This window comes from Muscardinus avellanarius (genome assembly GCF_963383645.1).
Source record: "Muscardinus avellanarius genome assembly, chromosome: 10".
Classification (NCBI taxonomy): Eukaryota; Metazoa; Chordata; class Mammalia; order Rodentia; family Gliridae; genus Muscardinus; species Muscardinus avellanarius.
In genome coordinates this window covers 90,742,248-90,766,255 of record NC_137796.1, presented here as the reverse complement: position 1 = coordinate 90,766,255, position 24,008 = coordinate 90,742,248, and the positions used below count along the sequence as shown (strand labels likewise).

General features: G+C 53.5%; 1 protein-coding gene across 4 annotated transcripts in view; it reads right to left on the bottom strand.

Annotated features, from left to right (window-relative positions):
* GSG1L (GSG1 like) overlaps positions 1–23,710 on the bottom strand; it is a gene marked incomplete at both ends in the record, with an annotated part of 230,803 nt that extends 207,093 nt beyond the window's left edge. For all 4 annotated transcript variants that reach the window (XM_080703253.1, XM_080703256.1, XM_080703255.1 and 1 more), the window contains one exon: positions 23,410–23,710. In XM_080703253.1, the coding sequence (XP_080559379.1) occupies positions 23,410–23,710 (301 nt within the window). The remainder of the gene's footprint in view (positions 1–23,409) is intronic.
* Positions 23,711–24,008: the final 298 nt, after the last annotated feature.

Below are 24,008 nucleotides of genomic sequence, written 5' to 3'. Positions count from 1 at the left end.
TTGGACAGATTTTCTTTTTATCAGTCAACAGTGCTGTGCGTGGCTAGGTCCCTCCCCAGCAATCTGACCTGCCCAGTTCTACAACAGCCCCATTGGTCTCTTTGGAGATTTTCAGATCTGGCAATTGCCCCTACCCTAGGACCTACGCATGTACTGCCCCACCTGTCACACTCGTCCTTCCATGCTCACCATCCTTTATGTAACTCCAGTATCACCTCCTCAAGAGGGCCTTTGTCCTCCCATCTCAAAAATATCTGCTCCCCGTCTACACCCACAAGGGCAGAACAGCGGGGAGAGGTGACATTGTTTTCTTTAACAGACATAGACAAATGCTTGAAAAATACTTCCCATGGTAGCCCCTGGGAGAGGACATAGGCCCGTGCGTGCCATGCGCTGCAGTGTTTTGTTTTGTTTTGTTTTGGCGGTATTGGGGATGGAACCCAGGGGCATTCTACCTCTGAGCCACACCCCCAACCCTATTTTTTTTAAGTTATAGAACGTATTAGGTTTTATATTTTTATTTTTTTCCTTATTAAGACATCTTTATTTTAATATGCATATCCATTTTATTTTTTATTTATTTTTAATTGATCCATTGTAGTCATATATCAATCACATTGGAGTACAAGACTTGAGAGGATATACAAGCACACATCATCCAATTAGCCCTCATCCAGCCCCCATCCCATTCCCTTCCCCTCCCTCGATCCCATGCTTGTTTGGTGATTAACTTTGATACATATGTTTATGTACCTCCTGCGTTTTAAAGAGGCTCCATCCTCCCCTATTCCATACCCTCTGATTGGTCACCTTAGTTGCTTCACTGTAGGGCCCTTTCTATAGCTCGACCTCTTCCTGTAGCCCCTTTCCTCCTAGTTATTGCTGATTAGGGGAAGCATCTGATTTACATTTTCTGCAATATTTCTTTGTGCATGCCACCTTGCAAGTACCGATCCCACTCTTGACAGCCCCAGTAGTGGTCTGGCTACCCAGTGGACTGATCCAGACCTCGCTGGCTCAAACAGCGGCCTTGCCTCGTGGGAGGCCCCGATTCTGGTCTCACTGGCCCCGACACCAGCCTAACCCCTCAGCTGGCTCCGATCCCAGTCTCGGAGGCCCCAATAGTGGTCTTGCCTCACGGCAGGCTCCGATGCCAGCCATTGGCCCCAGCACCAGCCTAGCCTCACGGCAGGCTCCGATCCCGGCCTCGCTGGCCCCAGCACCGGCCTAACCCCTCGGCAGGCTCCTATCCCAGGCTCAGGGGCCCCAGTAGCGGCCTTGCCTCCTGTCAGGCTCCAATGCCGGCCGTTGGACCCGGCATTGACCTAACCCCTCGGCAGGCTTCTATCCTGGCCTCGGAGGCCCCAGCACCAGCCTTGCCTCACGGCAGGCTCCGATGACAGCCTCGCTGTCCCCAGCCCTATTTTTAATTCTTTATTTTGAAACAGAGTCTCACTGAGTTTCAAAGGGCCTCACTAAGTAGCTAAGCCTGTCCGCGAACCGCGATCCTCCTGCTCAGCCTCCCAAATGCTGGGATTACAAGAGTGTGCCACCACGCCCGGCTTCTGTGCAGTGTTTTATGCCTTTGACTTTTAAGTCATGTCTATATATTATTATTATTATTATTATTATTATTATTATTATTATTATTCAATTTTGGGAGGGTGCTACTAGGGTTCCTGGAAACCCTTTCATCCCGGGCTACACTCCCAGACCTAGTTTATATTTTTATTTGGAAACAGGGTCTCTTAAGCCAGTGCAGCTGGCTTCGAACCTGCACGATCCTCCTGTCTTCACCTCCCAAGTGCAGGGATTACAAGCGTGCGCCACCACGCCCAGCTATTCTTCAAATGTTTAATTAAATCAAATAAGGAAAAAAGAAAGGCAGAGAGAATAGAATAAGAGAGAGAGAGAGAGAAAGAAAGAGAGAGATTTAGAGAGAGAATGCGAGAACGCTCTGGGAAACTTTCCTGAAGAACAAAGATGTTCTAGTCAAGAAAATAATCATTATGGTATTAAACTGTACAGAAACCAAAACGAAGATAAATGTCCGGCGACACAGGAATGACTCAGAAAATAGTGCTTTGCGAAAATGTGGAGAAATGTTTATGACCATAATTAAAAGGGAGACTAGAAGAGAGCATATTAAGAGGAGAAAATAGAGTGGAAAGTTGTCAAAGCCCCCGTCACCTTCCCCAGGGAGTCTACCACACGAAGTGTGGGTGATGCCCAGGCCTGAGGCCAGCCCAGCTTGGAGACAGAGGCTGACAGGGCGGGACCAGGGCCGGCAGCCGAGGGCCAGGTGGGGCTGGGGGTTCTCAGCGGGTGACAGGCCCTCCCTGGCTGCAGCTGCGTTGCTTTCTGCTGTGAGCTTCCCTGTGCCTCTCTGCACATTTATCAGCGCCCCAAGCCTCTGCCCCCTGGATCCCAGGAGCAGCCCCCCTGCCAATCATGGCACAGAAATGTCTCCTGACATTGCCTTGGAGGGATCACCCCAAAATGTCCCTCAGCGAGAGGGAGGAACAAAGTCACCCCGTGAACCAGGCCCAGTGGCGCACACCTGTAATCCCAGCAGCTGGGAGGCTGAGGCGGGAGGATTGCCGGTTCAAAGCCAGCCTCAGCAACTTAGTGAGGCCCTCGGTGACTCAATGAGACCCTGTTGCCAAATAAAAAATAAAATAGAGCTGGAGTTGTAGCTCAAAGGTAGATCACTTCTGGATTTAATCACCCAGCACCACACACACACACACACACACACACACACACCTCCCCCTGGTTGAAAGAAGCCCCACGCTAGTAAAATTACTTCTGTGATTGCCAGGTCCCCCATCTGTCCAATGGATGGGGGAGGAGTGAACGGCTAACGCGTAGAGAACCCCTCTCCTCCCATGCTAATCACAGCTCCGTCTTTAAGCGTATGTATTTCAAATGGTTTTTAGGGCGCCTTTTAAATCATAAAACAGGCGAGAATCCTTCTCTCGCGGGAACCCCAATCGCTAGCCTCCAGGTGGCAAACTCAGGGGTGAGTATTACTTGCCGTCTCTGCATCCCCTCGCACATGACACCCCGGGTTCACAGCGCACCTGGGCCCCTCCAGGGCAAGCGGCCGGGCTCCCGATGGGGCCACGTTCAATTAGCAAAGTATTTAGAAGCACTCTGCTGCCTGCAACACGACATCGTGATAGTAGTTCTGATTTCCACACCAGGGTCTTTTGTCTCCATAGCTCAAATGACAAACTGCTTTAAAGTCTTTTTCAAATGTCAGCTCTGGAATTAGAGCTTCCCTCGTCTGGCCTCCTCTGGTGTAGATGAAAAGTCCGTGCTCCCCCCGCCCAGGGCACAGTGGCCCGTGTGAAGTGCCAGAGCTTGGGAGGGATTGTGCAGTCATGGATGAGGGCCGTTCTCCTGGGCCACCCCAGTGCCACCAGACCACACTCCCTCGGAGAAGCAGCACAGATCAGCATGAGAGCCACTTGGGCTGGCAAGCCGGGCATCCGAGTGGGCTCCTCTGCTTGGAATTAGCCCCGGTGAGGCTGCCGTGGGCGGCTTAGGGAAAGAGAAGACAGCTGGAAAAAAGTTCTCTTCCTCCACGTCCACCCACCTGCAAACTCCCCAAATCGTCCGTGGGACGGCACGGTCTGGGATGACATCATCTCTCAAGTGGGCAACTCATGCCAAGGGCTTGGACGCCTCCCTGCTGCCCGCTGCAAACTCAGCCCAGTGATGCCCCACCAAGTGGTGGTCCAGCAGGCTCTGCTTACGCAACCCCATGCCGGGAGACTCAAAGCCACCCCCCAGTCCCCGAACGCCCCGGGCCCCTCACGTTCCGAGCCTCCTGTCTTCAGGACTTTCTCTGGCCCCAGCGTGTGCAGTAGCCAATGGAAGCTGGTGGAGGGAGGCCCAGCTCCCTCCCCTGGAGGGGGTGCACCTGACAGTGTCTTAGGGTCTTCCACGGGACTCCCCATTTCCCTGATGGTCCTGCTCAGAACTGCTCACCTGGGCTGCCTCCCTCCCTCTCTCTCTGTCCCTTCCTCCATCAGGACTTCCTGGCATCCCCCTTCCAGGAAAAGCGCTCAGATGAAAATCCTCAGCCGGTGTGGTGGGGCACTGCTGTAATCCCAGGAAGGAGGGCCACAGGTGCAAGGGCAGCCTCAGCAGCATGGCGAGACTGTCAGTGACTCAGCAAGGCCCTATTTCAGGACAAAGTAAAAAAGGGCTGGGGGTGTCTCTCAGAGGTAATAAAATACCTCCAGGTTCAAGCCCAGCACCATAAGGCTGACTCGCTTTTCTCCCTCTCCTCCTCCTCCTCCTCCTCCTCCTCCTCCTCCTCCTCCTCCTCCTCCTCCTTCTCCTCCTCCTCCTCCTTCCTTCTCTCTCTCTCTCTCTCTCTCTCTCTCTCTCTCTCTCTCTCTCTCTGTGTTTCAGGGCCAACTTCTGGGGACCCACCCTGGTTGTGGCCCTGATGCTTTGATCAGGGCTCCCTGCTACCAGGTTCCCCGTCACCTTCTCCATCTGATGGTGATCCTGGAGCCACGTAGGACAGGACAGGACGCTCTTCCCCACAAACGCCCTCGACACACTTCAAGACAGCTCCCAATGCCCCAGAACACTCCCCCTCCCCCTCCTCCCCGGCTCTGGAAGCTGCTTTCTGAGCAGACGCTCCTGCCCTGGCAGCTACACTCTGCACGTGCGCGGGAGGCACCTGCCTGGTTTATACTTCTAGGAGGGCGTGCACTCCCAAAGGGCAGCATTGGTCTTTGTAGCCTTCCCAGTTCTTAAGAGCACAAGCCATTAGTGGATGAACAAAACACAGCCTCAGTTTCCCCATTACTATTTTACCCCTGTGGTTCCTTTCCAGAAGATCAATCTCAAATCATTATATTTATCTGCATTGAGGCCGCCCAGAACTGAACCCCAAAGCTTCCGATGTGCCTTTACTCCAACAATGGGAGAAGCCATCACCTCCCTCTTGCTGAATGTAATGTTTCTATCTATGAAACCCAAGGTCACATTCCAGCTTTTGGAAATCATTTCTTGTTGTTAATACAAAATAACAGAACAGCAGCAGCAGCGACAATATCAACAATAATAGAAAAAATATATATACATATTAACTTAGTGCCAGGCAACAGCTGTCCTCAGATCAGATTCACAGTGGACCAAAGCCCTGCTGATTCTCTCAAATTGCCGGGCTCACCATTCGACCCTGTTTGTTTGCTGTGTTGACCTGAGTGCCTCGCGGTTTTCACCTAATATTCTCCTTGGTGAGACGCAGAGACCTCGACTCTCCCCAGCTCCCTGCACCCAGAATCTTCCAGTGATCTACACACTGGATCAGCGTCCCCTTCCTTCTTCCCCATCATGGAGTCAGAGTCCACGCCAGCACCGTGGAGAGCTCCGGCCGCAGCCTCTGCGACTCTGAGGCAGGTGCCTCATTATCCTGCCTCATGGATGCGGGACTGAGTCACGGGACAGGTGAAGAGTTTCCACCGGCCCATCCAGAAACGCTGAGCTGAGGCCTGAGCCGGACAGACCGGGCCAACCCGGCGCTCAGCACCGCCCCTGCTGCCAGCCATTGCGGTGGCCCCGCTCCCTGGGGCTCTTATTAAGTACACAACAAAACACAGAGAAATCAGGCAGGAGCCTAGATGGGAGGACATCACGAACCTGGGTTTGTCTCCCTGGCTTTGTTTTTGTTTTATATTGCCATGAGGATTTGGGTTACTCTAATCCTGGGCTTCCGAGGTATGTTTGGGCAATATAGCAAGTTAGGCCACACTGGAAACTCAAGAGGCCTCAAAGCCCTTCCCCGTCCCTGGTAGCATTTGATCCCCCCTAGCGGCCCTGTGGTCAGGAAACATCTATCATCATTGAATGCATTAGGAAACTGAGGCTGCCAGAGGCTGTTATCCGGCATCACACTCTGGAAGAGGCCGTGGCAGGATTTGAACCCACAGCACTGGGTCCAGACCCCACCAGGCTGCCCTCTCCAGGGCCACCTAAGTCAGAAGGAGCCGGGCAGGAGGCAGTGGGGCTGTGTGTGTGTGTGGTATACACATTCGCCAGGAGTTGGAGTCGCTCCCCGGAAAGGAGGGGGAACGTCTGTCTCCATGGTTACGCTGAACCTGAACAAAACATCACACACAGATTACCCTAGCCTTGAGCACCACCACCTCGTCCCCCCGCCGATCGCCGGAGAGAGCCGGCCGCCAGGCCTTCCAACCTGGCCGCCCGCTCCGGAGAGCCTTCCTTTTTCATTATTTCCATTATCTAACCTGGCACTTTAGAACAGCTAAATGTTTTCTAATTATTTACAGGTTCACCTTCACAGCGCCCCGCGAGATAATGATCCCGCTGCGCACTTCTCTAATATTCTGCCCACCTCCAAAAACTCCATTTGAGTTACCCAGATTACCCGCCCATTGATCCTCCCACTTCGGAGCTCCGTCAGCCATAGAGAGCAGCTCAGACTGCTTTCCTTTACATATGGGGACACTGAGGCGCAGATGGCTAAAGAGCGCTGTCTAGGATTTGACTGCAAGTCCATCTGTGGGCCCAAAAGAACATCCTGGGTTCATTTTTCTTTTCTATCCCCAGGAAAGGAAGAATAAGTAATTCGCGTAATTGCCAAGCCCGGCCACTGATCATGGCCACTGGTCAGCTGTGTTAAAGAGCATTCTGAGCCGGTACTTGAGATTTGCAAGAAAACACGGTGTGATCAGTTAGTACTGTTAACCCCGGGCTGGCACCAGCGCCGTGCCCTTTGACAACAGTCGACATCCCTGGGAAAGTTTATGTTTGTTCTCAACCAGGAGCGATTTTGCCCCCCAGAGGATGCTTGGCACTGCCTGGGGACACTTCACTGTCACAACCAGAGGTGGGTGCTAATAGCATCCCACTGGTAGAGATCACTGAAGCCTCTAAAATCCCTACTATGCACAGGGCAGCCCCTACCACCGCTCCAAAGTCACACACACACACACACACACACACACACACACACTCTCTCTCTCTCTCTCTCTCTCTCTCTCTCTCTCTCTCTCACCAGTTTAGACTTCCATCCTTGGTCCTTAGTAAGTCAGAAGTCAAAATGAGTATCTCTACCTTAACATGTACAAAAACAAAGTTCCTGATTTTCATCCCCCAGGCCTACTCCTCCCACCCAATTTTTCTTCATTCTGATAAATGGTGTCAGCCACCAGCTTTCTGGATCTAACACAGAAGGACTGTCCCTGAGTCCTCTCTGTCCTTCCTCTGCCGCCTCATCAAGTCCCGTTGGGTCTTCCCGAAGACTAGTCCCCATGCCCAGCACCCTCGTTCACCCTGTCACCATGACTCCACACTGGCACCTGGTTTCTGGACCACTGGGGTCGCCCCCCACCCCCGGCTACCTTGACTCCGGCCAGACAGGCCTCCATCGGCCTCAAGAGAAATGTTCCCACCTCATCCCCACCCCTCCCACCTCCCAGGCCAGATCAGCCCCTCGGCCACTTGCACCCTGTCTCTGACTTTCTTCTTCCTTTCATTGTGATTCTTATAGCCTAAAAGTATCTTGTTCGTTGACTGGTTGCCTTCTGACTCCCTCCGAAAAAGAGTGAAGGATTCATCTGAGTGGAGACTGGTCTTAGTCACCACTGCCCTCAACGTGAAAAATCTAAAAGCCGGTGCCTGGTACAGGGTATGCACTCAAAAACCCCTTGAGACAGCGAATGAATGCGTGAACCCTGAGGACAGCTGCTCCCACGGCATCCTGGGAGGCCCCCCCAGGAGATGAAGGCAGACACACGGTCCCAGGGCCCAAGGACCTTGTCTCTGCTGGGCTCCTGGCTGCTTTGGACTGGTGGGCATACCCAAAGCCTCCTGCCCCAGGCACGGCAGGGCTGACCCGCCATCTGGACCTCTCTCAGAACCAGTTCAGACCAACTAGACTCTACTTCCCCAGCCAGTGTCCCCATCCCAGCACATATCTCTGTATCCCAAGCATTGTATTAGGGTGTGTGTGTGTGTGTGTGTGTGTGTGTGTACGATGCTGGGGATGGAACCCAGAGGTATTCTACCTTTGAGCTACACCCCAGTCCTATTTTTTTATTATTTATTTTGAAACAGGTGTCTCACTGAGTTGCAAAGGTCCTCACTAAGTAGTAGCTGAGGCTGCCATCGAACCCCGATCCTCTGGTCTCAGCCTCCCAAACAATGGGATTACAAGCGTGCGCCACCACGCCCGGCTATGCTGGGACTTTGTAGAAACACATGTGCACAGTGTGCCCATGCTGTGCCAAGCGCTAGCTGGGGACCTGGCCTCGCAGCCCTAGGGTGTTTGAGTCTTATCTCCATTTGATTGGTGGGTAAGATGAGGCATCAGTAGGTTGAATCATTCACCCAAGGTCGCACAGAGGGAGGAATGGAAGAATTCCTCTGTTATGGTTTAGATAGAGAATGTCCCCTAGAAAAGCTCATGTACTAACAGTACAAAAGTGTTCAGAGATTAAGTAACCATGGTTCTTATCTCTTCTGTGGATAAACCTGTTGATGGATTAATGAATTCATTGTTTGATAACTTTGGCACTGGGGGTGTAGCTTTGGGGTTTATTTATGTCTGTCGTCCCTCCTCCTCCTCCTCCTCCTCCTCCTCCTCCTCCTCCTCCTCCTCCTCCTTCTTCTTCTTCTTCTTCTTCTTCTTCTTCTCTCTCTCTCTCTCCCCCCCCCATCTCTCCGCCTCTTGCCACATGCTCTGAGCTCCACAAATGTGACCCAGCCTAACATGGACTGAAACTTCTGGAACTTCTACAACTGTGAGCAAATAAGTCTTTCTTCCTCCAAGTTGTGGTTGTCAGGTATTTTGGGTCATAGCAATAAGAATGTTGGCTGAAACACCTGTTCTGCGTCTTTTGTCACCGGTATTTATCCAGTTAAAGGTTCTCTGTCAAGACAAAGCACCTGACTGAATATGAATGTATGTTCAGAGCTTATTAATGGTCGTGGAATAAAAGAATGAGTGATAAATGAAGGAATAAACACACCACGATCCCACTCTTATCTTCTTGGCTATAAATCAAGAAGACATGAACTACCACACTCTCTCCTCCTCTTTATCAAATTCTGTCCTCCACGGAGATGTATGATTTGCCCGCTTACCCATCTTCCCAACAAAATGCTCAGAGACACATGACACATAAGGGTTCTGGAAGGAAACTGGGAATCAAGCCATTATCAATGATCTCCACCCCACCAAGAAGGTGTTTCTGCTGATCGACTTCTCGTTGGATGTGGTCAAGAAACACAGAAGAGACCCCACCATCCCCTGCACACCCACACCGGTGACAGCGCTGGCTCAGGCAGAGGCAGAGCCCGCCCTCTGTGGCACACGAGCCACACACACTCAGACCAGGGTTGTCCATCACCCGCCCCTGTCCAACCAGCACCTGCGCCACAGTGGCTGAGAGTCTAGGTGCATGGACCAAGGTGCACATCTTCCATTGTAAAGTAAAACTGGGCAAAGATGGGAGGGAATGGGGCAAAGTGCACATTGGGAATGTTAGTTTTACATTAACCATTTCTGTTAAGATAGGAGCTCATAGACCACTTCAAATAACAGGAAAGTGATTCCATTTCTTCAGGCTCAAACCCCAGGAGATAGGAGAGGAAGATCTCACCTTGAGCTAGCAAGTCACAAAATGAAAACAAATTCGGGGGGGGGGGGATGAGAAACCTGCTTAGTAATACACATGCCAACTAGGAATACTATATAAGATCTTTAAGTAAGACTCTAACAGCAATGAGGTAGAAGGCAAAAAAGACCAACATGAATCTACCACCCTAGTGATGAGTCAGTGCTGGGCCAGGAGAGACCCTTCCGTGCCCGAAGAGGAGAAAATAAAGAAAGATAAGCGTCGCAAGTCAGACACTGGAGACAACCTCGTGCCCTAAAAGGAGGAACAATATCGTCAAGGTAGAGAACAAAAGCAAGTCTTTGCCACAGCTTGTGACAGAGCAAAAGCCATTCATGAACGCGTGCGTTTGCGTCCCTAAGAAAACATAAACTCTGTAACTCAGACTTGGCAGATTGGAGACAAGACAACAGATTTCCTTCAGGAGAGCCGCCAGAAAGGCGGTCTAGGTGAAATGGAAGCCAAACGAGGACGGACCAGAAGGAAGCCAGAAATGCAAAAGGCAGGATTAAAATACACATTCCAATAGCAAAGAGCAGATTCAGTCCTACAGAGAGGGGAGTCGACGGCGTGCGAGCGAAGCTCCAGACGCCGGGTTCGCTGCCAAAGAGGAGGTATTTTGTTATGAGTCAGGAGCATAATTAGGCACAGCTCGGGGGCACAGAGGAGTTTTCCTTCTCTCCTGCATCTTCTCTGAGCTAGACCTGGAACTAGGCACCTTGAGCCTTCTCCCGCTTGGGCAGAGGCACCAGCCTACTCATCCTTAGAAAACCAAGCAGAAGTCAAGCCGGAGCGCAGTGGGGAAAGGGAGGCAGAAAGGAGGCCGCTTGGGCCAGACAGAGGCAGCCTCACAGCCGGGCTGGCACCATCATGCCTTGACCACGAGCCCGGGAAAGAGGAAAGGGTTCGAGGCTTGGAGTCCCCTCTTGAGCCTTCAGCCATACCAACAGCTGGCGCGTTGGGATGGGACAAAAGACCAAAACTACGAGAGACAAAATAAAGACGTGGAAATTGGAGAACAGAACTCAGTCCGATAGATAGATACCCAGGGTGGGTAGCGTGATACAGTAGGAAATGGAAGAGAAGAAATTATTTTCTGCGGTAATGGGGGTGGAAACCAGGGGCCGTCTACCTCCGAGCTACACCCCCAGACCTAATATTTTATTCTTTATTTTGAAACAGGGTCTCACTGAGTTGCAAAGGGCCTCGCTAAGTAACTGAGGCTGTCCTCAAACTTTGATCCTCCTGTCTCAGCCTCCAGAATGCTGGGATTACAAGCATGTGCCACCACCACCCCCAGCTAGAAAAGAAATAATTTAAAATACAAAGTCCAGAACACCACCAAGAGCTGGTGAGGATGTGAGGCACTGGGAGGCCTCATTCACTGCCGGTGAGAATGAAAAATGGTGTGACCATTGCAAAAGAGGGGTCAGCAGCTTTTTACAAAACTAAACATACTCTTACCATACTATCCTGAAACCACACTTCTTGTCATTTACCCAAGGGGCTGAAATTTTCCATCTACACAAAAACCTGCACAGAGATGTTTGTAGCTAGTTTATTAATAATTGCCCAAACATGGAAGCAACCAAGATATCCTCCAGTAGGTAAAAAGACAAACTGTGGTACATCCATGCAATGGAATATTATTCACCCTGAAAAAGTAAATGAGCCAGCAAACCATGAAAAAACAGAGAGGAACCTTAGATGAATATTGCTCAGTGAGAAAAAAAAAAAGCCAATCTGGAAATGTCTCATAGTGTAGGATTCCAACTCCTTGACATTCTGGAAAAGAGAAGGCTATGGGGACAGTAAAAAGGCCACTGGTTGCCAGGGGATGGGGGAAAGATGGAGGGATAGATGAATAGATGGAGCACAGATAATTTTTAGGGCAGTAAAACTGTTCCACAGGATTCTGTAATGGTGGATACCTTTCATTACGCATGTCAGAGTGTAGAATATACAATACTAAGAGAGAACCGTCAGGTAAGCCATGGGCTCCGGGTGATAATGCCGTGTCAGCCGAGGCTCGTCAGCTCTCATGAATGCACCCCTTAGGTCTGCGGGGGTGTTGACAAGGGGAGGCTGTGCGTATGTCAGGGCAGGGGACATATGGGGCATTTTTGCACCTTTTATCCAACCTTGCTAGGAACCTAAACCTGCTCTGAAAAGCAAAGTCTATTAAATCATGATAATAACACAATCAAGACTTCCTCAGCTGGAGTCAATCGGTCCTGGGACAGTTTACAGACAATGTTAGGCTGGGGCTGTAACTCAGGGGTAGAGCACTTGCTTAGCATGCATGAGGCCCTGAGTTTGATCCCTAGCACCACAAAAATAAAGAATAAAATTTTAAAAGCATTTATATGTTCTGTGATGGCTTCTCTATTTTGAGGATGAATGGGGAGAAATCTAAGAACTCAAGGAAAGAAAAGGCAATCAAGTTGCCTACAAAGGAACAAAAGTTAATCTTTCAACCTCTCCTCCTCGTCACTAGATGCCAGGACACATGGGATGCTGCCCTGGAGCTGTCGAGGGCAAGGTCTAAACCTCTGGAGTCCCTACCAACCAACTATGTTGCCATCAAGGGACGACCGCCAGAGAGCGGTACCCGTGGGTAAGCAAGGGCTAAGAAGCCCTTGTAGTGAGAACGACCGCCCCTCCCCGTCTCCGTGCTCCACCCCACCCACTCTAGGCCAGACTCTTTCCTTCTTCAAAAGCACCATCTCCTTCCCTCTGCTGCTCCGCCCAGGCCACACAGTCTGCCCGGGCACTGTGGCCCTGACTGCTGCGGCTGGCTGCTTCTTACCCCTTGAGTCTCAGTGAAATGCCCTCCTCGGGGAAGGATGGGTTTGCTTCCTCCTCGCACACACACCCAGGCAAGCAAGGTGCACACAGGTGCACACAGACAGGAGCCCAGTCCCTTGAGGAGGCACGGGATGGGGTCAGGCACGGCGGCGCTCAAGACAGCCAATGAGGAGGAGCAAGCACAGGTTTACTAAAGGATCGCGGCTAGCCATGAAAGCAGGTAAGCACAGGATTAAGTTATGAGTTAGAAATACTGAGTAACAACAAAAAAAAAAAAACTTTAAAAACAACTGGCATAGTGGCACACACCTGAAATCCCAGTATTGGGGAGGCTGAGACGGGAGGATTGCAGAATCAAGGCCGGCCTTGCCAATTTAGCAAGACTCTGTTTCAAAATAAAAAATAAAATGGGGCCAGGAGTATAGGTTGGAGGTAGACTGACTTTCAGTACAATCCCCACTGCCAAAAAAAAAAAAGCAGTTTCTTTTCATATCCTACTAAGGGCAGGAAAATTTTATAGGATATATTTAGTGTCTTCATAGTTATTCAAGAAATAGAAGTACAGATGTTAAAAAATAAGATAATATCCCCAGGTGCAGTGGCACACACCTGTAGTCCTAGAGACTCGGGAGACTGAGGCAGGAGGATCACAAATGTCAGGCCACTTTAACAGGCAACTTACTGAGACCATGTTTCAAAATAAAAAGTCAAAGGAGCCTGGGGCGGTGTAGCTCAGTGGGAGAGCGCCCCTGCGTTCAGTCCCCAACTCCAAAAAGCAAACGAACAAAAACAGAGGCACCGGCTGTGGTGGTGCACACTTGTAATCCCCGAGGTCGGGAGGCGGAGACAGGAGGATTGCGCAGGTTCAGGTTCGAAGCCAGCCTCGGAGGTAGAAGGGTTGCCAGGAACCCCAGTACCACCACCAAAAAAAACCCAGAATTAACATCGGTATGCATAATTGTAAAATTGTTAGTAGAGAAAACAAAATCACATAGTAGAAAAAAAGAAAAAAAATGTTTAAAGAAGAAAGAAAGCTTTTAAGAAAAATTAAAAAGTGACACCAAATGTATCTGTTATAGAAATAAATGTTATTTGGTTAAGACCCTCAAGTTGTACCAAAAGAAAGAAATCTAACTCGACTTTTCTTACCAGATTTGCACCTAACAAAAAGACACAGGAAAGTTAAAACAAAGAGACTGGTAAGAGATATATCAAGGGAACACATGCAGCAGAACGCAAGGAGAGCAATATTAAAACATAAAAAAACCAGAATTCAAACCAGAAGCCTAGAATTCAAAGTAGAAAGCATTCACTAGGGGAACAGAGTCGTTTTATCTTGACAAAAGATAAAACTCACAATTCCACAATGAAAATATAACTGTCATGAATCTTTTTATGATTAATAACGTAGAACTGAACTTTATAGAAACAAAAACTATCAGAAATACGAGTAAAAATGGAAAGAATCCTATTAAAGAGAAAGACTTCGACCTGTCTCTTCCAGTTTGGGGAAGATGGAGAGAGTAAAGATAAATAACAACAGGAAGATTTAAAATAAATACTATGCATAAAGCTGTTTTAAACTGCACACAGGATTTATACCTGTTTCTGCAAATAAAACATCCCTCCAAAAAAAGAAGCATAAATTGCACTGGCCGCCCTCTCTATCTAATTCAGTAAACTTCTAAATTAATGACAAAATGTACGCAATTATACAAAGCACTGGAAATTTTAAATTCATCTACTAAATTATCCCTAGATCAATGAAGTAACAACACTAAAATTTCAGAACTTTTAGAAATAATTGCAACCGCAGAACGCTCGGAAAATCATTTCAAAGAACGCTCTGCATTTTATAGCACACCGGATATGACCAAAGTTGCGCTCAGAGGCAAATTCATAGCATTACATACAATTGTAATTTTTAGTTGTGAAAACAAAGTTGTTGTTTTTTTAGCTTGAAAACATTAACAAAATAAACCTCAGGAAAACAGGCAAAAAAAAAAAACCACAAAAGATGTAGCAAACATTTTAAACAAACAGAATTGATAAATACAAATGTCCTGATTCTTTAAAGGGGAGTGAGAAGGGAAGACAGGGAGCCATAGAACAGCCACGCTGTCCTGTCTGGACCGAAACAAAGGGAGCAAACTGGAACAGACTGCCAGAGCCTTGATGTTGGCATGAGATCTCAGGGCAGATCCCATGTGGATTTCAGGCCAACCTCTTCCCTCCAAGGACATAAAAACAATTCTCACCAGGGCCCATACCATGCTCAGCAGACTCGAGCAAGACAAAATGAGAGAAGGAAAACACAGATACACAGGACGCGGGGTGGGGAAAGGAGACTCATGAGAGAGAGGCTTTTTTCTTGGAATCCTAAGTTGAATTTTATTCAATTAAGTTCGAAAGTCTTGATGAAAAAAATGATTTTCTCAGAAAACACAACTCACTAAAAGTCGACTTAGAAGTAGAAAACTAAAGTGACCAGCCACCCTGCTCGCCCCCCACCCCCATACGGCGGCCCTCTTCTAGTCTCCCCCTCTGGCTCTTCCGGGACACCCAGATCTCTCTTGAGGGGGGCTGGGGTGCAGGGGGACCAGGCCAGCAGGAGGGGCCAATGCTGACCCATGGCACCCAAAAGAATGGGGAGGAGCAGAGAGTTTTCAAGAGAACAGAGGAGGAGCCGGGAGTTCAGCCTCCCTGCCCCTCTTCCAGAACTGGGCCTCTCTGTAGGAAAAGCAGGGTGGGGCCCCTCTTTCTCTCTCGCCCCTTTATCTTTTTAGCTCCCTCAGGCCTCCCTGTCAGTCTTCATGAAGGATCTGTCTCCTGTCCTTCCCCGTGGCTGCCTCTGACCTGCTCCCTGGGGAGGCTGGACACAGAGCCAGGTGCCCTGGCCATGCCCTCCCAGGACCTGCGCCCAGAAGTTGCCCTCAGCCTCCCGTCCTGGTCCCCAGCATGAAGGAAGAAGGACGTCTGGGAGGGCCCGCATGCCGTGACCAAGCTACCCAAAAGTGATAGGCAGTTTCAGGGGGCCGTCGCCACCCAGCTAGAACTCAAGGACAGCTCAGCTTCACGGTGCTAACGTTGGGAGTCAGTGGGCTATCTGGGGGCACAGAATCTGACCTCCTAACTGGAGTACATAGAAAGCAACTGGAGCCGAGTGTGGTGGCGCACGCCTGGGAACCCAGCACTTGAGAGGCTGAGACAGGAGGATCACAAGCTCGAGACCAGCCTTGGCAATTTAGCAAGGCCCTCAGCAACTTAGCAAGACCCTGTTTCAAAATTAGAAATAAAATAGGGTGGCCAGGCGTGGTGGCGCACGCTTGTAATCCCCGCGCTTGGGAGGCAGAAACAGGAGGATCACGCAGGTTTGAAGCCAGCCGCGCGCGCTGACTTAGGAGACCCTGTTTCCAAATAAAGATGTAAAAATAGGTCCGGGAGTGTAGCCCAGAGGTAGAAGGGCTTCCAGGAACCCCAGTACCACCAAAAAAAAAAAAAGCTGGGGGGAGGGTAGCTCAGGGGTAGAATGTCACTGCACTCAATCCCCAGGACCACAAAAGAAGAAAGAAGGAAGAGAAGGAGGGAGGGAGGACGGAAAAAGGAAGCATCTCAGCTCACTATTACCCCTACTTTTCAGATGAGGAGAACGGGGGCCACATTTCCCCATCAGTTCAGAAGTTTGGGGAAACTGCCTCGCTCTGTTCTGCACCGCGGCCACGCACGCACGCCTCCCAGGCCAGCGCCCCTGAGGACCTGCCGGGGCTCAGCTTGGCTCACGGTTTGGTAAACAGAACTCAGTAGGTCCTGGAGCTCTGAACGCCAGCCTCCAGAACGCAGCTCCCCAGGACCTCATCTGCCTGCTCCCCACCCGCCTCATCCCTGTCCCCCCAGCACCCACCGGGCCCTCCCGGCAGCCCTCGGTTTCCCAAGGCTGCTCTTCACTAAGCATGGAGGCTTTGCAAGGCAATGCCCACCTTCTGGGGAGTGACCAGAGACACCATGGGGCCAGAGTCACCGGGCATGGCTCTCCTAGCCAAAGAGATCTATCCCTGGGTCCTGGGGGCACCATGGTCACCGCTTCAACTTAAGGTATTCCTAAACACACACAGGAATAAATTGGCCGGGTGTGTTCTGGAAAGAAAAGCCCAAGCAAGGAGACAGCACCTGAGACCGAAGGCTTAAGTTTTCACAGATGGAGGAAGGGAATTCCAGTGAGGGCCAGCGAGTACAAAGGCCCTGGGGTGGGGCAGCCTGGCGTGGCGGGGAGGAAGCAGAAAGCTGAGAGTGAGACCAGAAGAGGGTAGACGGTGGGCAGGGGCTGGGTCAAGAAAGAGCAGGCGCTGGCAGGCTGGTGCCAGCCCGTGCCCACCTCCACCTGGAGGCTGCTGGTCAAGTAAGGACCACAGACCCCTGTGGAAACAAGCCTATGGCCTGACTCAGCAGATCCCACTGGGCTCCCCTGTCTAGTGGTCTCTTTCTGTCACTTGGGACCAGATGAGCATCACGGCCAGGGTCCTGCAGACAGTCTGCACAGAGGATGCAGCAGCCCCGAAGATGGTTCTCAGTCCAGCCCCTTTGGCTCCTCACCGCGCCCCCCAAATACCTTTACGGGGAGCAAAAGAAGCAGAGGAGGGAGCCTGGAGATCTAGGTCCCCAGGGATGACCACACAGAGCACAGGGACCCGGCCCCCCACAGCACGGGCCGTCCTGAGATGCCCCGGGACCCCAAGGGCACTCAGCAAGTACGCGACGTGCGCTTAGTAAGCACCAGCTCACCCAGGTCCTGGGACAGATGATGCAGCGTATGTGCCAGCCAGCACCCAGGAGGGGAGGGAGACCATGAAGAAGGCAACGAGGGGCCTGGGAACCTGCAGCAGGAACTGGGGCATGGGGGAGCGGTGGGGCTGGGGGCGAGTCCTGGGTAGACCAGGAAGGCCTCCAGGACGAGAGGAGAAGGTCAGGCAGAGCTCTTGGGAAGGGAGGGAGCCTTGGGGTTCCTGAGAGGAGTGTTCCCAGACCAGAGCAGCAAGCAGGTGTGACTAGGTAGGGAGAGAAGAAGACAGAAGTTCGGGAGGCCCAGGCCCAGCACCCGGGGCCGGCAGCCACCAGGAGCTTTTGGCTGGGACTGGAGGAGACTGACTGCTTGGCGGGTCCTGAGCAGAGACTGGGGTGGCCTGAGATTTAACTGCACCCCTGGCAACAAGGTGGAGAGGGACCCAAGAGAGAAAGGGGGACTGAGTGAGGCCAGGCTGGGGCCAGAGCAGAGCTGGCAGGATGGGAACAGGGAGCCCCAGGTCTCCAGAGGGCCAGATGGGGGTGTCCCGGTGCCTCTTAGGACTCCATGGTCAGGCCAGAGCCCACAGCAGGGTGGCAGTCTGTACGAGGAGGAGTGAGGAGACGGGAGTGTCTGGGACGAAGGGACAACAGCCACTCCCAGAGGAGCCTGGGCCCAGGGTGGACACACCTACTGGGTTTTTTGAGAAAAGCCTCACATCCAGATGTTCTGCTACACCTCTGGATGTTCAAATGCTGGCTGCTGGGCGTGATGACGCACGCTTGTAATCCCTGCGCTTGGGAGGCGGAGACAGGAGGATCTCACAGGTTCAAAGCCAGCCTCCCTGGCTTAAGAGACACTGTTTCCAAATAAAATATTTTTTTTAAAGTAGGTCTGGGAGTATAGTCTGGCGGTAGAAGGGTTCCATCCCCAGTACCACAAAAAAAAAAAAAAAATGCCGGCAACTTATTCAAAGACACAATAAACACCGCGAGCCAGATGAGACGCAATCGCAGCTCGGGTCTGCCCTGTCCCGCAGGCCCCAGGTTCGAAGCGACGGACATCGGGGTCCATCACAGTGAGTGCCAGCAGAGCCCTGTGATTCCATCATGAGATGGAGGGTGTTGTCCTTGTGCCCCAGCCAAGGAATCTGAGGGCCAGAGAGGGAGAACTCCTACCCAAGCCCACACAGCAGGGGAGTGTGGTGTGGGAACTGGGGCCAGGTCTGCCTGACCCCAAAGCCTGTGGTCACAAAAACAGCCCTGCCGTCTCTATCAGCCAGGCAAAATCCAAACCAAACACTCTTACACCTAAAGAAAGAAAAGGCCAGAGGGAGGGAGCAGCTTCCCAAAGCCACTCAGCAAGTTGGCAGCGGAACCTAGACCTGAAGCCAGGCTCGGGACGCCTGGCACAGGGCTCTTCCTGGAGCAGCTGGTTGGAGGAGCCCGGGAGGCTGTGTGAACCAGGCCAGCCCGGGGCAGTGGAGCGGCGGCTCGAGCCTCCTGCCTGGCGCGCATCCCAGCTCTCTACTGGCTGGCTGCATGACCTGGAGTAAGTCACTTTCCTCTCTGTGACTTAGTTTCCTCAGCAAGAAAATGGGGTAACCATGGCACCTGCCTCCATAAGGATGAGAGGCTGTAACACCTGTGGAGGGCTTAGAACAAACCTCTCAAAGTGCGAGTCTTCGCCCAACCTCTTCCCAACATGGAGGCTCTCTGGCTTTATAGCAGCTCTCTGGTACTCTCCCAGGCCTGGGGAGCTGCGGCAGGGGCGGCCACAGGGGGCCTCACACCCAGCCCCGTGCTCTGAAGGGGAACGGGTGGCGGGCGCTGCACTGTGGGGGAGCAGACCTGATACCAAGGGCAGCGGTAACAATAACAAGCATCACTCGGTCCACAGAGACTTATTGAGCACTTATTATGTGCCGGTGTTCCAAGCACGGGGGAGCCGACGGCAAACAACACAAGTAAAAATCAGCCCCTGCCTTCGCAGAGCTGGTGGACCACGCGCAAACAAGTGGGGTGGGCGTAAGGCGGTGCTAGAAGAAAGTAAGCAGAGAAGATGAGAGGACCCGTTGGGAGCGGGACTGAGCCCAGGGCGTTCTACTTCTAAGCTACACCCCCAGCCCTTTTTATTTTGAAACAGGTCTCACTAAGTTGCCGAGGCCAGCTTCAAGCCTGTGATCCTCCTGTCTCATCCTCCCAAGTCCTGGTTACAGGCGTGCGCCACCACGCCAGGCTGAGGGGGTCCGTTTTGAATCAGGTGGTCAGACAACTGAGCACAGACTTGAAGAAATTTCAAAGCCGGGCGTGGAGGCACGTGCTTGTAATCCCAGGACTTGGGAGGTTGGGACAGGAGGATCGCAGGTTAGAGGACAGCCTCAGCAAGGAGTGAGACGTGCGTCAACCTAGTGAGACCCTGTTTCAAAATAAAAATAAAAAATAGAGCTGGAGATGTAGCTTGGAAGTAAAAAGTCCTTGGGTTCCATCCCCACTACCACACACACAAAAAGAAGTTTCGGAAATGGTCTCAGGTGGATCTGGGCAGGAGCAGCCCAAGCAGGGGGAGGAGCCGATGCTGGGCCCTGAGGCCAGAGGGTGCCTAGGGTACCGGAGGCTGGGGTGGCAGGAGGCCAAGGGGCAGCCGAACAGGAGCCCCGAGAGGGGCTTGGCTCTGACTCTGAGTGTGAGGACGGGTCAAGGGAGGGTGCCCTGCAAAGAGGGATCTGAAGATGGCCTAGCGCTGGGTGGAGTCTGTGGGAGGCAGGGAGGCCGTGGCAGGTGTCCATGGGGCAGTGCTGGCGACTCGAACAAGCCTGGCAGCAGCGCGGGTGTGGAGTGTGCCCCGCTCACTCTTCTGTACCACCACTGTACCCTTGCACCTCGGCGGGTGCCCACCGCCCTGATACCCATCTGTAGGGCAGCAGCAGAGACTCCTGCCCACAGCCACACTGCTAGTGAGAAGCCCATCCCAGCCAGGAGCGTCCTGGGGGAGAGTGGCCCCAGAGTCTGGCCCCAAACCTGCCCCTTTCCCAGGGTCCCTGAGCCTGGACGAGGCCTCCCTCCGCTGTGCCGGGCATGTGGGCCCCTAGTCCCTCCCTTCTCTCTCCAGCCCCACTCGGCCAGTCTCCCAAGCCACAGATCCAGATGCCACCCCAAAATTCTGCAGAGCTACCTTTGCTCAGGTTCAGATGCACAGGGCTCTGACCCGCCACGGCCCAGCCAGACCTTCATTCCTCCCTCCTGGGGGCCTTGACTCTGCTGCCCCCATCCTGCCCACACAGCCCCCTCCTCACCCCACAATGCCTCCTCTGCCCCCACGCAGCCCCTCCTCGCTTCTAAACCAGCAGAGAAATCGGCTTTGCAGGAAGGGCTTGGGCTGATGTGCCGGAGGCCACGCTCCCCTCGCCTGTGTGCGGGGTCCGTGCTCCTTCCTTCCCGGGAAGGAGAAAAGAGCGCTTTGTGCCGGCCTGGTCAAAGTGAGTCTGTCTGGGACTGGCTGAGTTTCCTCGTGACGCAGCGGCGGGGTTGGAGTGTGGGAAGGGTGCTCCACAGATGCCCCTGGGGCTGCCCAGGGTGGGGAGAGGTGTCTCTGGGGGAGAGGAAGGGGCCAGAGAGGTGAGGATCCCACGTTGGGGGGCTCTCACTGGGGTGCTGAGGTCTCACTGGGGTGCCTGTCAAAGGCAGAGGAGGGAGGACTTGGGGAGGGAGGAAGGGGGAGGGCAGAGCTCTGCCCTCTTGTTGTGGGGAGGGGCAGGGAAGAGGGGGGCAGGGTTTTGTTCCTGTGATGTTGGGATGTTTTGTGTTTTTCCCCCTCTTGGAGAAAAAAATAAAATAAAATGGTCACAGAACCCAGATGACAGGTTGTCATAGCAACGAAAGTTTGAGGCCAGGTACTTCCTGACACCCTTTCAGGCCCAGCAGTGGGGGTTCTGGCAGCATTTGGGTGCCATGGGATTAGCCGTGGCAGCCACTCTTTTCGAGCACGGCCTCCGGATGTCTCACCAGCAACCACAAGCTGATAACTATTTTCCAAGCTCCCAGGGAAGAAAATCGTGATTTTCTGGGAGGGGTGATCTCTAGCCAACGGTGACCACTAGAAAAGGGCAGGCTTGTTTTATTTACCCAGCAAATTACCCAGTCCTGTTTTAACTCACACAGGACTGAAGGTGAGGGTCTCATCCTTAGTCCCCCCCCTCAAATGCCCACCTCTCCGACCTCTGGTTCCACCATTCCCTTTCCCCATCACGGCCCTCTGATTCCTTCCTGCCCCCAAGAGGACAGTTCAGTCTCCCTCGTCAGAAACTCCTGTGAGCCTCATCTGAGAAACGGGCCCTGCAAAAGTGCCAGCCTCCGAGGTGGAGGCCAGCATTGAACAAAATCCCACAGGCAAGAAGTTGCCACAGGGCCCGGTGTAGTAAAGGGCTTGGCACATGTTATCTAGAGATGTTAGATATTTTCCAATTAATGATATTTAAAACTATAGTACACAGCTTAAACTCCTTGTGTCGAGCACCAGATGAGCTACAGGAACGACCGTAAGCCCGTGGCCGTCAAGGGTGACCAAGAGAGACCTCAATGAAGAGGCTTTGGCTGGCCAGCGTGGCCAGGACTCTCCACAGAGGCAGGGAGAGAACTCGGGCTGCCAGAGACAAGACACACAGCCTTGTATTCCCGTGTGTGCACACAGGGGAAGGCTGGGTGGCCACATGGAGGAGAAACTTGGCAAGAGCAGAGGGGGCCAGTCCCCGAGCTCCAAGACATCCTCTTGAATTTGGAAAAGGATCTATGGGATCTCTCGGCCAAAGGGCGTGGATGCGCCAGTGGCCTCCGCGGGGAGGTGAGGGTTGGGCTGGTGGAAGCGGAGAATTTCAGCCAAGATGGCTTTGAGGTTTTTATTATTTTTATTCCATGCCACAGTAGAATTTTATGTCCTGAGTGCATACCAGAAGTGAGCCAGATGGGGCGAAAGGGGTCAGGGCAGGACCTGATTCAAACACCTTGCATTTCTGACAAATAGCCAGCCTGGCTCAGATGAAGTCAAAAAAAGTTCAGTTTAGCATCCCTAGAAGCCAGAGGGTGCACGCGGCCACCAAGGAGGCTCCGGCCCCTCGTCCCAAGCCCCATCCAACATTCATATTTTGCATATTAACATGTTTATGCTGCAAGTGTTTACTGAGGGCCTACTATGCGCTAGACCCACCCCAGAGCTGGGGGGTGTGGCCATGAATGAGACCCGCTCACCGATGCCCTCACAGAAGGGCATCCTTGGGGGAGGGGGCAGATGCTCGTGACCAAGGGCCCCCAGAAACTTCACACTGTGCCAAGTGTGAGGAGGGAGATCAAGGCAGGGTTGAGAGCCGCATCCGGGAGACCTTGCTTCTAAGGGGCGGCCAGTCTACTCCCTGAGGAGCCACCTTGAAGGCCAGGCAGTTAGGCCAATGGCTTATGCGGGTCAAAGGATCACCTGTCATCCCCTCCCATCTACCCTTGAATCCACACACCCCACGTCCACACAACGAGATCCGCAGGCACGGAGGAGCTTTAACCTTGGGGAAAGGGGTCCATTCACACAGGACATGCCCCCCACGCCAGCTTGGAGGCGAACCATGTCGGAGGCACCCAGTCCTGCGGACCCGGCACTGCCCGGTATCTAGCACTGCCAGTATCAGCACTGCCCAGTGTCTGGCTGGAGCACCCTACCCCATGGGGCAGCTGTCCCCTGAACCCTGCCATGGCTTCGCTGCCTGCCTTGGGGACCCTCCCTCTAGCCCTGGAGCAGAGAGTGCAGAGACGGGGTGCAGAGCTGGGTTCTGAAAGGCCAGCCCCCTCCCCAGTTCTGCGGGGAACTTGTGCTAAGCCTCTTAGACTCCCCAAGCCCATGTGAGTTCACAGAGCTGTCCCCGTTTCCCGCCCGCAGGGTCTTCCTCCCGTCGCATCTTCTCGGGGGAGGGGACCGGGACCCCCAGGGCTCCCTGGCCGGGACTCACTCACTCCGCGCGGGCTGGAGATGGAGTGGGAGGATGACCCGGGGCTCCGGGCTCGGGGTCCGCGCTGGAGGAGCCGCCCGCAGCCGGGGTCCCCCGACCGCCGCCCCCCAGGAGGAGGGGGGGGAGGAGGAGGCTCGCGCAGGGACCGCGAGGGGACCCGCACTCACCCGGGCCGCCCAGCTCCTGCTCGCACGAGTACCAGATGCCGGCGTGGAAGCGCCGCAGGAGGAAGCGCTCGTCGCCCGCCTCCCAGCTGTAGGCGCCCGCGCCGGGGGCGGCCGTGGCGTTGGCCGAGGCGTTGGCGCCCGCCGCGGGGCAGGTGGCGCCGCCCTGGCCGCAGCCCGGCTTGGGCACCCGCTGCGTGCCCTGGCACCAGTGCGTGGTGAGGAAGGCGGTGGTGGCGCACAGCAGCGCCAGCAGGTTCAGCGCCACGGCCAGCAGCGCGCGGCCGCGGCGGCTCGTCTTCATGCCGCCGGGTCGGCGCCGCCCGCCCGCTCAGCGCCCCGGGGCGCCCGGCCCCGGCCCCCGGCCCCCGGCCCGCACCTCCCGACCGCGCGCCTGGAGCGGCCGCGGCGCGGGGACGGCGGCGCCCTCCGTGGGGAGACACCTGCAGGCGGCCCGCGACACTGTTCCCGCCCGCGCGGGCAGAGGGGGCGCCGCAGCCCGGGGAGGGAGAGCGGCCCCTCCGCCCGACCCGGCGCCCTCCCCCAGAGAGGGACCACACCGGAGCCCCCCCAGAAAGGGACTCCAGAGGGGCCGAGCTGCG